At 38.6% G+C, this 16,627-nt stretch overlaps 1 protein-coding gene across 1 annotated transcript in view; it reads right to left on the reverse strand.

Moving 5' to 3' along the window:
• SLC4A10 (solute carrier family 4 member 10) overlaps positions 1-16,627 on the reverse strand; it is an 88,458-nt gene that overhangs the window by 17,595 nt on the left and 54,236 nt on the right. The window contains exons 11-13 of the mRNA XM_058188317.1: positions 16,259-16,364; positions 7,812-7,973; positions 6,761-6,904 (exon numbers count right to left, since the gene is read on the reverse strand). Coding sequence (XP_058044300.1) covers positions 6,761-6,904; positions 7,812-7,973; positions 16,259-16,364 — 412 coding nt within the window. The remainder of the gene's footprint in view (positions 1-6,760; positions 6,905-7,811; positions 7,974-16,258; positions 16,365-16,627) is intronic.

Here is a 16,627-nt window from a genome sequence, read left to right on the forward strand (position 1 = left end):
ATTATTACATCATTATTACATCATTATTACATCATTATTACATCATTATTACATCATTATTACATCATTATTACATCATTATTACATCATTATTACATCATTATTACATCATTATTACATCATTATTACATCATTATTACATCATTATTACATCATTATTACATCATTATTACATCATTATTACATCATTATTACATCATTATTACATCATTATTACATCATTATTACATCATTATTACATCATTATTACATCATTATTACATCATTATTACATCATTATTACATCATTATTACATCATTATTACATCATTATTACATCATTATTACATCATTATTACATCATTATTACATCATTATTACATCATTATTACATCATTATTACATCATTATTACATCATTATTACATCATTATTACATCATTATTACATCATTATTACATCATTATTACATCATTATTACATCATTATTACATCATTATTACATCATTATTACATCATTATTACATCATTATTACATCATTATTACATCATTATTACATCATTATTACATCATTATTACATCATTATTACATCATTATTACATCATTATTACATCATTATTACATCATTATTACATCATTATTACATCATTATTACATCATTATTACATCATTATTACATCATTATTACATCATTATTACATCATTATTACATCATTATTACATCATTATTACATCATTATTACATCATTATTACATCATTATTACATCATTATTACATCATTATTACATCATTATTACATCATTATTACATCATTATTACATCATTATTACATCATTATTACATCATTATTACATCATTATTACATCATTATTACATCATTATTACATCATTATTACATCATTATTACATCATTATTACATCATTATTACATCATTATTACATCATTATTACATCATTATTACATCATTATTACATCATTATTACATCATTATTACATCATTATTACATCATTATTACATCATTATTACATCATTATTACATCATTATTACATCATTATTACATCATTATTACATCATTATTACATCATTATTACATCATTATTACATCATTATTACATCATTATTACATCATTATTACATCATTATTACATCATTATTACATCATTATTACATCATTATTACATCATTATTACATCATTATTACATCATTATTACATCATTATTACATCATTATTACATCATTATTACATCATTATTACATCATTATTACATCATTATTACATCATTATTACATCATTATTACATCATTATTACATCATTATTACATCATTATTACATCATTATTACATCATTATTACATCATTATTACATCATTATTACATCATTATTACATCATTATTACATCATTATTACATCATTATTACATCATTATTACATCATTATTACATCATTATTACATCATTATTACATCATTATTACATCATTATTACATCATTATTACATCATTATTACATCATTATTACATCATTATTACATCATTATTACATCATTATTACATCATTATTACATCATTATTACATCATTATTACATCATTATTACATCATTATTACATCATTATTACATCATTATTACATCATTATTACATCATTATTACATCATTATTACATCATTATTACATCATTATTACATCATTATTACATCATTATTACATCATTATTACATCATTATTACATCATTATTACATCATTATTACATCATTATTACATCATTATTACATCATTATTACATCATTATTACATCATTATTACATCATTATTACATCATTATTACATCATTATTACATCATTATTACATCATTATTACATCATTATTACATCATTATTACATCATTATTACATCATTATTACATCATTATTACATCATTATTACATCATTATTACATCATTATTACATCATTATTACATCATTATTACATCATTATTACATCATTATTACATCATTATTACATCATTATTACATCATTATTACATCATTATTACATCATTATTACATCATTATTACATCATTATTACATCATTATTACATCATTATTGAAATGTTAAAGATTCTATATGGCCCAGGGAACTTAAGTTAATCATTACTAGAATTATTCAAATTATGACTGAATGGATATTACTCATACTGAATTAGATTATAAAGATAAGATACCAGTAATATCTTTCTAGTCAAATATTTAGTCTATGAAGCTCAGGTCTATCTGGATGGACAGCAGTTCTCCAGGATCTCATCCAGTTATCTAATATTTTGTAACCTAAAATCCTTTGTTTAAAATAGAAATACCCAACATTTGAACCCATAGACTTCCAGATCCAAAACTTGTGAAATGGACAAAAAAGTGCATAACAAAAGTATCATTTGCTTATAGGACCCATGCGTTCCAAATTGACATCAGATATAGGTAAAGTGCAATTCATTTTTAGTTCGGTGGTATGAAGTGTATACTTACTTTAAGCACTCTGGTTAAAAAAACTGAGCAGCCCATAAGGACAAATATCATGAGCCCAGTGACCCGTTGCTCACGAATGCCCAGAAATTTGGGCTGCTCTCCTGGAGCTGAACATTCGGATTCCAACTTTAAGCTATTCACGTGAGAGATGGACAGAACAGTGGCAGCCACAAACCAAGGCAGGCCCATGATCGAACACACGCCAAGCATGAGGGCCACCATCATCAAGTCCAAGTGATAGCCACAGCCTTTCTGTTAAAACAGAGGTAACAACAGACAAAGCTAGAAGGATAGGAGCCAACATCTACTTAGAATATGAACCGATAGTTGCACTTAATAAATGTTTATATGCCAGTAAGTGAAAAGTACATGAAATTGTATTAAAGTTTCCCTTGTTTTTTCTCTTATAGCGTATCAACTTTTCTCAATCTAATATCTTCTGTCCTAGATAGGAATCCGAGAGCTGTAGTCGAATACATCTAGAAGGCACCGGATGGGAACTATTCACAGTCATACACAAGAACAGATGTATCTTCAGTTCCTTCTATGCATTCTTTGCCCAGTTGAGAAACCAAAGCCCAATGTTTGATAGACTGTACTATTTCAAGGGTGTTATTTTATTCCCATTTCTCCTAATCTAATAACCTTAGATTAAAACTTTCAACATTCTAGACCAGGGGTGTCAAACTGTCAGTCTATGGGGCAGATGCGTCACACGCAGGCCATGCCCACCCTATGCTCCATGAATGGGAAAAACATCGTGAAACATCACGTGACAGCAACGTGACAGTGCGAGTTTGACACCCATGCTCTAGATGCTAGCCTAGTTAGGGTATGGACAACGGAAATTGTAACCCAAATGATCCAGGAGACATTAATTTTGATGAGATTGTTTTACAGGATCACTGATATTTATTTCTTCATATTCTGGTCTATAAAGCAATTCAAAACGATGTCAGAGTCCACTAAGTGTGTTGGAATCACTTTCAAATTACATCTTCATATCTGATGTATAAGAACTATTGCATAAATGCTCCACCAGACAATATTTATGGAATAGCATCTAGGCTGGAGCAGGTTTGCCTATTCATGGTAAGAAAAAAAACCACAGTTTGTGACATGCATTAACCCCCCCTTTTGCATCAAGAAATATATTCCCCTCTCTACAACAATCTGTAGTGAAAAACACCTATTTTTAAATGCTGTCAAGTAAATACCGTATTTTTCAGACTATAAGATGCTCCAGACTATAAGATGCTCCAGACTATAAGATGCTCCAGACTATAAGATGCTCCAGACTATAAGATGCTCCAGACTATAAGATGCTCCAGACTATAAGATGCTCCAGACTATAAGATGCTCCAGACTATAAGATGCTCCAGACTATAAGATGCTCCAGACTATAAGATGCTCCAGACTATAAGATGCTCCAGACTATAAGATGCTCCAGACTATAAGATGCTCCAGACTATAAGATGCTCCAGACTATAAGATGCTCCAGACTATAAGATGCTCCAGACTATAAGATGCTCCAGACTATAAGATGCTCCAGACTATAAGATGCTCCAGACTATAAGATGCTCCAGACTATAAGATGCTCCAGACTATAAGATGCTCCAGACTATAAGATGCTCCAGACTATAAGATGCTCCAGACTATAAGATGCTCCAGACTATAAGATGCTCCAGACTATAAGATGCTCCAGACTATAAGATGCTCCAGACTATAAGATGCTCCAGACTATAAGATGCTCCAGACTATAAGATGCTCCAGACTATAAGATGCTCCAGACTATAAGATGCTCCAGACTATAAGACACACATTAGCTTTAGAGGAGGAAAACAAGAAAAAAAAATCTGCTTCTGCATCTGCCTCCACTGCCCATTCGCCATGGCCCGTTCACCACCGTGGCCTATTTGCCACCATGGCCCTTTCACCACCACCAGTTCACTGGCGATCGCTGTGAACAGGCTGCAGCAGCGGCAATCTCCCCTGCCTAGAACAGCTGATCGGTGCCGCACCAACCCCCCTCCCCACCACCGCAATATTCACCCCATAAGACTCACAGACATTTCCACCCAAGTTTGTGGGTGGGGGGGAAGTGTGTCTTATAGTCTGAAAAATACAGTAATTGAGACTAAGTTGATTTTGTATATAATATACAAATGGATGAAGACTATTGCTTGACATAGTGTAAGCCGCCCTGAGTCTTCAGAGAAGGGCGGGATATAAATGCAAATAAAAAAAAAAAGTTGGGGTAACATGTTTGAAATTCATGAATGCAAACAAACATAGCAAAATAATTTGGCAGCAGCCATTCCAGCCATTTCTGGAACTCAGGGATGGAGCACAGATAACTACTTCTCACTGACTATTGAAAATTGACAGATTCACCTAAAGGAGAAGAAGTGGCCATTTTCAAACATGCATTTATACTAAAAATATATCAGAATGATATATAATGGGGTTTATTGAAATCATACCATAGTAATCTATTTTTTTTTTACTGAAATTTCATTTTATACATTTGGTATTCTTTGCTGTCAATATATAGATCTTGTCTTTTCACTTACAAATAAATAGTCTCCATTTTAACTACCTATGAGTATTTTTTTTCCTCCAGATAGGCAACTTCCATCATGCCATTCCCTTGACCCCACTTAGCATTAATAACAAGCAAAAAAAATTCTTGGCTTCTCTGAAAGAATCCAATAAATTGAAATTTTGACAACCCAACATCTCATAGTGGATGTTGGATTAAAGATATTATTTGTTAATACACTGAAATGACCTTATATGTCTTTACTAGCTATTCTGTCTCTAAGTTTCCTAAGCAGGAAACACATGGTGAAACGTGGTGGGAAAGGAAACAGGATCATAGGCCCAGTAATATGTCAGATGCAAGCTATAATTTGGCAGCAGCCATTCCAGCCATTTCTGGAACTCAGGGATGGAGCACAGATAACTACTTCTCACTGACTATTGAAAATTGACAGATTCACCTAAAGGAGAAGAAGTGGCCATTTTCAAACATGCATTTATACTAAAAATATATCAGAATGATATATAATGGGGTTTATTGAAATCATACCATAGTAATCTATTTTTTTTTTACTGAAATTTCATTTTATACATTTGGTATTCTTTGCTGTCAATATATAGATCTTGTCTTTTCACTTACAAATAAATAGTCTCCATTTTAACTACCTATGAGTATTTTTTTTCCTCCAGATAGGCAACTTCCATCATGCCATTCCCTTGACCCCACTTAGCATTAATAACAAGCAAAAAAAATTCTTGGCTTCTCTGAAAGAATCCAATAAATTGAAATTTTGACAACCCAACATCTCATAGTGGATGTTGGATTAAAGATATTATTTGTTAATACACTGGATATAAATGCAAATAAAAAAAAAAAGTTGGGGTAACATGTTTGAAATTCATGAATGCAAACAAACATAGCAAAATAATTTGGCAGCAGCCATTCCAGCCATTTCTGGAACTCAGGGATGGAGCACAGATAACTACTTCTCACTGACTATTGAAAATTGACAGATTCACCTAAAGGAGAAGAAGTGGCCATTTTCAAACATGCATTTATACTAAAAATATATCAGAATGATATATAATGGGGTTTATTGAAATCATACCATAGTAATCTATTTTTTTTTTACTGAAATTTCATTTTATACATTTGGTATTCTTTGCTGTCAATATATAGATCTTGTCTTTTCACTTACAAATAAATAGTCTCCATTTTAACTACCTATGAGTATTTTTTTTCCTCCAGATAGGCAACTTCCATCATGCCATTCCCTTGACCCCACTTAGCATTAATAACAAGCAAAAAAAATTCTTGGCTTCTCTGAAAGAATCCAATAAATTGAAATTTTGACAACCCAACATCTCATAGTGGATGTTGGATTAAAGATATTATTTGTTAATACACTGAAATGACCTTATATGTCTTTACTAGCTATTCTGTCTCTAAGTTTCCTAAGCAGGAAACACATGGTGAAACGTGGTGGGAAAGGAAACAGGATCATAGGCCCAGTAATATGTCAGATGCAAGCTATAATTCTGGCAGTCTAGAGATATGACTCAGAGTTTTGCTACCAATGCTGAAGCTTAGCCACTTCTTTTTATGTAGGTTGCACTTTTTTCACATTTGTGTCCAATTTAATAATGCATAGCAAGCAATAATAACTTGGCTGTGTTGACCACGGCAACAAAAAAGACAGGAACATAAATATTTCACATCCTCCCCTTTACCTGAATTCCTTTGAGAGAAGAGGCACCCATGTAAAGAAATACACCATAAAGTACTGGCATGGGAATAAACTGCAAAGAGTAGATGGAAGATATATATCGTCTCAGTAAATTGGTAGTGACAGGAGGCATGAAAAAATGAAGAACCTGGCAATTTATTTATTCATTTATTTATTTATTTTGCTGAGAATTAATTCCTGCCCAGTTTGGAACGGGAAGAAAAGTTAAAGCTGTTGTGGCCCGCCAGTGGCCAGCGGACCTGGCGGCAGACTCAGACAGGGAGGAGGTTGGGGAGGAACATGGGCCAGTCCTGGAGTCTGGGAAAGGCTCTGATGAGGGCTCTGCGCCAGAGGCAGAGATGGGGCCAGGGCTGTCCAACAGTTATCAGCTACCTTTGGAGTCAGAGATAAGCGGGGCAGAAGAACAGCTGGAGCCTGTTCCCGATGTGCGCATGCGCAGAGCTGTCAGGAAAAGGTAACAATTAAGGAACAGGGGTCGACTTGGGAGTAAAGGCACAAGTGGATGCTGAATGGCCCCTCCCATAGGCAATAAATAGGGGCAAAAGGGGAGTGGTGTTTGCAGGAGACAATTAGTTTGTTTATTGGTGTGAAGATTTGCTTATCTGAGTCCATGCCTCACAGAGACTCCTCGCTCCTTCACTGTACAGCATTGCGCCTGGAAGCTATAGGCCTGGCAACTATTCAAGGACTGATAATGTCTGTTGTTGCAATTCACCCTTGAAAGGCTTATTGCCGGGACTTTTCTGAATGTGAATGCTAGGAATTCACATTAACCAAATAAAATGGTGTTTTTTTTCAGGACAAGGAGTCTGTTTCATGATTTTGTGAAGCCTAGGTCAGAACAAAAACATTCTTTCTCGCCTCTCCTTTGGTATTCTCAGATATCAATGCCCCAAAGGTGTTAAATTTCTTTAAAACGCTATCCCGCACTGCAGAACAAAGATGATACTAATAACAATTGAGTTGGGGGTAAACTAATATTGCATCATGTGCTTGCAATATTAGTTTCATGGTTTGATTAAAAAAATTTTTACCTTGGTTGGGAAGTATCGGCTAGTCTTGAACTGCTTCAGTGTGGACGACAGTATGACTGTAGAAAAGAATAAGATGACTGACCAGAAGAGGACATCTGGAACGTAAGGCTCGTGATGGCCACAGGCTTGTCCAACAAACATCCCTTTCCAGTTCTTGCATTCCTAGTGGAGAAAGTAAAGGCACTGTTTCTGTTTGCTAACTGAAGCCATGCTATAGGTGGGGAAGCACAGATGGGGAACTATGGCCCAGGGGTGAAATGTAAATTTCTTTCCTACTGGTTCTGTGGGCGTGGCTTTGTGGGGGTCGTGTGACCGGGTGGGTGTGGCTATGTGACTGGGCGATCAAAAGACAGAAACTCACAATGTCCTGTTGGAGCAGGGTTGGACTAGATGATCTCCAGGTCCCTTCCAGCCCTGGATTATCCTCTGAAGCTGGAACTAGTGCCAGGTTTGTAGTCCTTCCTTCCTCTCCTTTTTTTTTCCTCCCTCCCTCCCTCCTTCCTTCCTTCCTTCCTTCCTCCTTCCTTCCTCTCTCTCTCTCTCTCTTAAACAAACCACCCACCCACCCCCATTTTTTGCCTGCACCCCCCATTTTTTGCCTAGCAGGCTTCAGCTTTTTTACCTTTTAAAAAATGCTTTTAAAAGAAAAAAAAAGCCTCTGACATCAGGCACCTCAGCTGGGATTGTCAGAGCCTTGTTTTAACCCTTTAAAAGCATTTTTTTAAACAACCTCTTCAGCGGAAGAGGTTGTTTAAAAAATGCTTTTCAAAGTTAAAAAAAAGGTTCTGATGATCGCATGGCTCAGCTGGGCACGAGCTGGGGGGGGGCAGGGATTTTTGCTACCAGTTCTCTGAACCACCTGCCGCCATTGCTATCAGATCGGCGGATCCACTCCAAACCAGGAGCATTCACCCCTGCCAAGGCTCCTTTATGACTTGTGGACTTCAACTCCCAGAATTCCTGAGATCAGCATAGTTGGCTCAGGAATTCTAGGAGTTGAAGTCCACAAGTCATAAAAGGGGCCATAGTTCCCTATCCCTGTTATAAAGAAACCAGAGACAGAACTTTACACTCCATTATCATTAATACTCTTTTTTACATTGAAGGGTATTGTATACATTTTTTAAAAGCCCATCCATAGTTTTACATTGCATACTTAAATATCTTATATGTTTGGGGAAAAAATATGCATATTATGTACAGAAACTCTGATCCGGGAGTCTAGAATTTTAAGCCGCGGGCTTAAAACACACTTATTTAATTGCACAGGACTGAGCTAGATTTTAAATTTATGGGTTTTAAATTGGGTTTTATTTCTATATTTTTAATTTTTGGGGCTTTTAGAATAAGTTTTTTAATTGTTTTTATATTGTATTTATGTGTTTATGTGTTTTTTAAGTGCCTGTAAACCGCCCTGAGTCCTTCGGGAGATAGGGCGGTATATAAATACGATCAAATAAATAAATAAATAAATAAATAGAATTGGCTCTGGACTTGTATTGATAGTGCAATGGGTAGCATATTAAATTCTGCTACTAAAGAAGTTAGAAAAACTATTATGCCTTTTTATCCCTCCTCTCTGGAAATACTGAAGGAAGATTAAAATGTACATTATCATCAGCGCACTGATGATGCTACCTAGTTTGGTAAAGAAACGTCTGCAAGAAAAACACTAAACTCAGAGCGTGGCAAGGACCCCACAGATTAAATAGCATCATTTTCCCTTGCTAATTCTGACTTGCAAACACTAAAAGGGTTGCTTTTCACAGTACTGAGCTCAGAATAAAAAGTTATTACAATGGCAGCATGTTAGATGCTACATGAGGTCACGTATCGCGTTCAAATTTTCTGGTGATTTCTTAGTAATTCTGAACCAGCAGTTTGGACTAGCTTGGGCACTTGCTTCCTGGAATCCGAAAGCTGAGTTTAACAGCCAGAAATTAGCGGCATAATTATATATTTCTTTATTAGCTTTCCCTTTGTTTCTCCTTTCTTTGGTCCTTATATTCTGGCTCAATTAAAACACACACAAAACTAATCAAAACGTTAAATCAGTTTCAGACAGTAATTTCAAAACAACTAATTGACTCAAAGCCATAATGGATTAACTGTGGTTTAATGTAACTGAGAGAAAGGGAGGAACAAAGGGGGGTCCAGACCTGGTTAATATCATGTTTCATACCAGCTAGTAATCATGGTTACATGAGGAATGTTACTGGAAGGTTCTGGGGTCTATTTTAACCTGACACTTCATCTTAGTTTGTTAGCAATCATTATTTTACATTTTTGGTAGCAAAAAGTATTTTTCCAGTGGGACCGGTGTATCAGGGCAACCTGGTCTACCCAAATATGGGACAGAGCATAGCTGCTTCTACTTTTGCCTTTCAGCCCCAATCCCGGAGCCTTTGCAGGCAGTTGCTTCCGTGACAAACTATTTTGTGTTAAATTTAAATTTACCGACAAAGAAATAAAGGTAGCAATTTGTTCATTTTGTTTTGTTTTAATTTAACATGTTGCTAATGCAGGTCTTAGAAAAAATTATCTAAGTTTTAAGAACCAACTTAAGGCAGGAAAAGCTGGATGAAATGCACTTAAAAAGCTCAAAACCATTGTCTCTGGATAAGTGTCAAATAACTGGTTTGTAAAGCACAACTTCTGTGATGGAAAACATCAGATTACTATACAAACATTTATCTTTTATTTTATGTACTCCGAGAGCGTATGCACCAAGACAAATTCCAATCACCCTTGGCCAATAAACAATTACTGTATATTCTATTCTAAATAATTTCTGGTAGTTTTACATTAGAGAGGACTTTCTTTTGCCACCAGGGGGTGATAGACTCCACAACCGCATTATAATAAAACTTGACAGTCCAGAGGAATATTTGAATGCTCATACATTCCACATGCTATCCCAAGCTTTTCATGATGCTTTTCTATGTGCAGAAACAGTTTGTGCAAACATATACAGAATCTTCCTTAAAATGTATTTCCATATCAAACCCTGCAGTACATAATATGCTCATTTGTTCACTGCAAACGTTTAAAAGACCATTTAAATGAGATCTGTCAGCAATCTGTACTATACAATAGTCTATATGGCTGAACTGACAGATTATTGGGAATTTGCCTAGACTATGTTTTCCTCTCTTAAACAGGGAAGGGAGTGGAGGAGAGAACATTTTGAACGTGGAGGGTTTTTGTTTTTTGCAAATGGACTCATGGACGTGAATGACTTAGGATTCCTTGCCATATGTTCTAAAGCATGGGTATCCAATTTTTTCAGCTTGCCTTGGCTTGCATTGAGTGAAGAGGAATTGTCTTGGTTTGCATCTAATATATATAAACCACATAATAATGTTAAAAGTTTTCCATGTTGTGGACCGACCCTCAGTGCTAGCTATCCAGGGCTACCTGTGACCTGTGGGTTGGACATGCCTGTTGTAAAGTAGCCTTTAGCGATGGTGGCGGGTGGTTTGGAGAACAGGTAGCAAAAATCCCTGCCCCCACCCACCTACCCAATCGCCCGGTCGCGCACTTGCTGCTTCTTTCCGGCTTGCCCACTTTTCCTGCCTGAATGGTAGGAATAGGTTGTAAAAAATGCTTTTAAAAGGTTAAAAAAAAGGCTCTGACAATCACAGCTGAGCTGCGTGATCGTCAGAGCCTTTTTGACTCAGTCATCTATCCAGGAAAACTGATTTCCAAGGAGGATTTGTCTTTACAAAACTGAATCGGGGTTAGTACTTATCAGTGCATCGTAAACCTAGCCATTACTATTGTCAGCCTTACTATTGCTCCTTTCTGTCATCTCCTCTTCCTGCACGGCTAACAAGAAGATTCCATCACTTTCCCAGTTGCTAGTTTGCCATGAAGCCGGAGTTAAGGTTTTAAAAAGCTATTGGGTTATTCACAAATAAATAAGATCTAGATTATTTGACAAAGTATATCTTTATATAACACCCAGGAAACAATTAAAATGATACCACGTCTGATTGTTTAAATATAATGAAAGAAAACAGAGAAGAAGGAAATGTATGACTCAAAACCTTCCTTCAGGTTCACAGACATTAACAAATGAGATGCTGTAGTATTTGCATAACCCAGCCTGCAGTTTTAAAAAATACAGCATTGAAAACAAACAGACTTTATTAGAACAGCTGAGAATTAACTCATTCTCAACGTAGTCCAAACTAAATCAAAACAAATTCTTCATAACACAATTCTTCAGTCTCATCACCAACCTTGGTCTAATTAGGCAAACTGCCAAAGGCTTTTCTTGGCAAAAGTTCAAAAACAGAACACGCCGACAAGAAATAAATGCAGCAAGGCAAAGAGCCAGTCTATCAACGTTGTTTTCCGACAAAGAGCCCAAACGCTGTTGCTGGTCTTTTAAGTCTTATGGGAGGGGCCAATCATCTCTTGGCCCTATTCCCAACTCGCCCTCTTTGCTTGAGCTGCTCTTCCCTTCTGGAAGCTCTTCTCGTGCGTGCATTAGGAACAGGCTCCTCCTGTTCCTCTGCCTCACTACTGTCAGCCTCTGGAGCACGGGTGTCCAAACTACGGCCCGCGGGCCAACTGTGGCCCGCGGGTCAGTTTTTATTGGCCCGCAGCAAATTCTGAAAATATAATTGAATATGGCCCGCACATGGCGCTTGAGCTCAACTCTGTAAAACCCCATTAGCATCCCCTAAACACGCTGGCCAGCCCTGCCCCCCCTTCCCCAAGCAGGGCAAGGTCAGGCAGGGGCCCCACTCCTGTGCGGGACCCCGGACCCCGCAAGCTCCTTACACAACCGCCGGCCTGGGTCGGGTCTGCGCGGGCGGGCGACATGCTCCCACGCTGGCTCCACATGCTCGCTGGCTGGCTGGCTGGCGCGCCCCACCCACCCACCCACCTACCCGCCCCCACCCACCCCACTGGGCGGGCGGGCGTGCTTCAGCCGCCCGCATTAGGCTCCGTTACAGCCTGGCAACTCCCTCCCTGCGCAAAGCCAGAGCGGCTGCCAACGGCTCCATTAGCCGCGAAGCAGCAGCGAAGGCGAGCCGGTGTCGGCGGTGGCTGAGTACCTGGCATCCCACCTGCCTCCCGCTGGCCGCCCCTCGCCTTCGCCGTGCCGGATGGGCAGAGGATGAGGAGAGATGGGCCAAGCTTGCAGGTACTCCATCCTCTGCCGGAGCCAGCAGTACCAGCCCGCCGCATCTGACCTGTGAGTTCGGCCGCGGGCATCCCTGCGCAGAGTTGGGAGACTTCGGGGGAATTGGAGGAAGGGCAGAGGAGGAGGAGGAAGGACGCCGCAGGACCAAGACTGGGAGCAGCCTCGTCCGGAGGGGTGGGTGGGAGCCGGCAGGGAGGAAGGAGGCGGGTCGGAGCCTCCGCGAGCGAGGCGACTTAAGCAAGGCAAGGAAGGAGTTGGGAGACGCGTGGAAGAACAAAAGGATTTGCCGGAGGTGGGGATGGGGACTGAAGGGGTGGGCAGCGAGCAGCCCGCGCCGCTTCCCCGCCAGTCAAGAACGCGCGCAAGAGGCAGCAAGGAAAAAGTTTTCCGTAGGCAAAAGATGACACGGGACGCGGATTGCCGCCTGAGCTGTCACGTGGCCCAGGTGGCCAGGGACGCCTTCCCACGCAGACCAGGGTCGCTCTAAAGCGGCCTGAGAGACCCACTTGGGCGCGGTCAAGAAAATCAAGAAAAAGTATTGTACGTTACTTCCTTTATCAATCACCTTGCTGACATTTGCAAAGAAAAGTATAATCAAAAAGTATAAAACAGTAGTCCGTAGTGCAATTTTGTGACTGGATCAATTGAGGTGCCACTGAAGGTGTCTTCTTACTCTTGGTCTACAGAAGCCACCTTCTGAGGTCACACCAGGGTCTCTGAACATGGGTTTTTGTAAGGCTGACACAGGGCTGATAGCGGGAAAACTCAGGCAAAATTGTCTTTGCGTGGTAAGCGGTTGTGTGACTGCAGAAAGTAACCCCCCCCATTTCATATTCCTGTAAAACACAACGTCCGCAGCTTGCAACAGGGTGGACGTAAAAGCCCGTCTTGACTCAGACACAGCAAATTGAGGATGTAGTTTGGCATCAGACTACATCAGACTGTGTTTGGTCCTACACAGAGTTCTTGATCTCTGTTAGAAATACACACAGTAATCATGTGTCAATATGTCACCTCTTGTGTGTGGCCCGGCCACACATGAATTTACTAGGCTTATATACTGTTTGTTGTCCAGCCGCATGCCTTTCTGAATAATTATATTTAAAAATATTACATTAAAATCAACATAACACAAACACACACGTACACAAACATAGAGATACACACGCACATATATATAACTCACACATATAGTATACTTAAGCCTAAACTGTGCATAGGGACTACCCAGACGGCTGAAAAAAGTGATTTCTGACAGGTTCTCACACTTTTGACCAGTCCTCACACTTATGACCGGTCATCATTTATGCCTGTTGCAGCATTTTGTGCATAAAGACTACTCAGAGGGCTGAAAAAGTTATTTTTGACCTGTCCTCACACTTTTGACTGGTCCTCACACCTACAACTATCTTTACATTTTGCACCCTATCTTGTAACCGTGGTGAAGAGAAGCAGTTGTGAAATAAGTGATATGGTTGTTAAAAATGCTGCAATGGGCATAAATGTGAGGATGGTCATAAGTGTGAGGACTGGTCAAAAATTACTTTTTTTAGCCCTCTGAGTAGTTTCTATGCCCATAGCCACATCCACTCAGTCACATGAGCAGTTAGCCACGCCCACCAGTCACATGACCACCAAGCCACACCCCAAAATAAGCCACGGCCAAAGAACTGGTACAAAAAAATTTCAGCCCCCCCCCGGGCCCGGGCCTTTGCTTATTTTTCTGTATTTGGCCCTCACTCAAAAAACTTTGGACACCCTTGCTCTGGAGGCTCCTGAGTCCGCACATCACTCCCAGATGGCCTTGGCCCCATCTCTGCCTCCAACGCAGAGCCCTCATCCGGGCCTTTTCTAGCCTCCAGGACTGGCTCATATTCTTCCTCATCCTCATCACTGTCCGACTCCATTGCCAGCTCCGCAGGTTGCTGGTGGACCACAACACTTGTGGACTTTAACTCCCAAAGTTCGCTGGCTAAGGAACTCTGGGAGTTGAAGTCCACAAGTCTTAAAGTTGCCAAGGTTGGAGACTCCTGGTTTATAGAGAATTGTAATAGGGTGGAGCCTCCACAGCTGCCTTGGAGGAGATTAGTCAAAAAGGTAGGGGCTACTATACAGAAAGCAGGGTCAGTTTATCTTCTGCTTTCTTCTTTTCTTGCTTCCTTTTGTTTTTTATTCTTGTGCTATCAGTCTTAGCAGATTTCCTGGTTATCGACCATAATAAAAAAAACCAAACATCATATTGATTCACATTCAACATGCTGGTAAAAAAGAGTTTGTGTTTATGACTTCCCTGCTACTTTATGGCCTACTGAAAATGCTATATGGATAACAAGGGATTTTTCTAAACGGAATGAAATGTGGAGCCAAGGGCAGATATCAAAAGGACCTCCTTCTCCCACCCTCCCCCATTTCAAAAATGTGATGGAAGTTCAGAATCTGCTTTTTTCAGGGAGTCCAATGAAATACACAAAGCCACATTTCTTAGAGTAGATCCCTATTATCTGTCCTCAGAATTGCTTGTATAGTACATAAAATTATCTCCCACAATATCCTACCTGTCAATGACTACTTCAGCTTCAACCACAACTATACACGAGCAAATAATAAATACAAACTCAAGATAAACCGCTCCAAACTTGATTGCAGAAAATACGACTTCAGTAACAGAGTGGTCAATGCTTGGAATGCAACTACCTGACTCTGTAGTTTTTTCCCCAAACCCCCAAAACTTTAAGCTTAAACTGTCTACTGTTGACCTCACCCCATTTCTAAGAGGTCTGTAAGGGGCGCGCATAAGTGCACCTGCATGCCTACCATCTCTGTCCTAATATTCCTTTTTACTTATTCTTTTCATGTATCCAAATTATGTTTATACTTTTACCTGTTATCTTATATATGATTGATTGACTAAATAAATAAAATAAAATAAAATAAAATAAAATCTGATGCCTTCTCCTCCTTCCCTTCATAGTGAACATTTTTAAAAGAATAGTCAAGGCACATCTTATTTTCCAAGATCTGATTTGTTAACTAGTTTTAGCATAAATCATAATTCATCATGTTTTGAGACTTTCTATGCCCTTTATGTTTTATTTTTTTGCTAATCATCTTGGATACTCAGTTGAATAGCAGGGAGAGATCTATATTGAATGAATGAATCAAGTATCAATACTGTAAGTAGTTTGCAGACTGGGGAGAACGGCCTGCCATTAACCTCCGTGTACTGCCCAGATATATTCCATAGGTACACCTTGATTGAATACATGATATGATTTGGTGGCATACTTACAGTCACAGTAAGGTTTCCCCAAGGTATCGCAAATGAGGACATGTTCTTTGACTGCCAATATTGTAAGGTAGTATTGCTTGGGTTATCTGGTTCCACACAGCTGCATCTGAAAAACAAATCGATGGTTGATGTTATCTCAATTAGAAATGAATAATGTAATTCACCATCATTTTGTTAATTGTCTGGGGCAATCACATATAAATTAAAGTTGGTTAAACAGCCTTGAATGATAGCAGACATAATTTTCCAGTCCCAGCAATGCAGCAATAGAATTGAATTGCTCCTGTATTGACTTTTCTTAAATGTTACATATGGTGTTTGTTTTCATAATATATTCCAAAAGAGGCCTTGTGATTCATTTGTAAAAGC

Source organism: Ahaetulla prasina, chromosome 1 (genome assembly GCF_028640845.1).
Source record: "Ahaetulla prasina isolate Xishuangbanna chromosome 1, ASM2864084v1, whole genome shotgun sequence".
Classification (NCBI taxonomy): domain Eukaryota; kingdom Metazoa; phylum Chordata; class Lepidosauria; order Squamata; family Colubridae; genus Ahaetulla; species Ahaetulla prasina.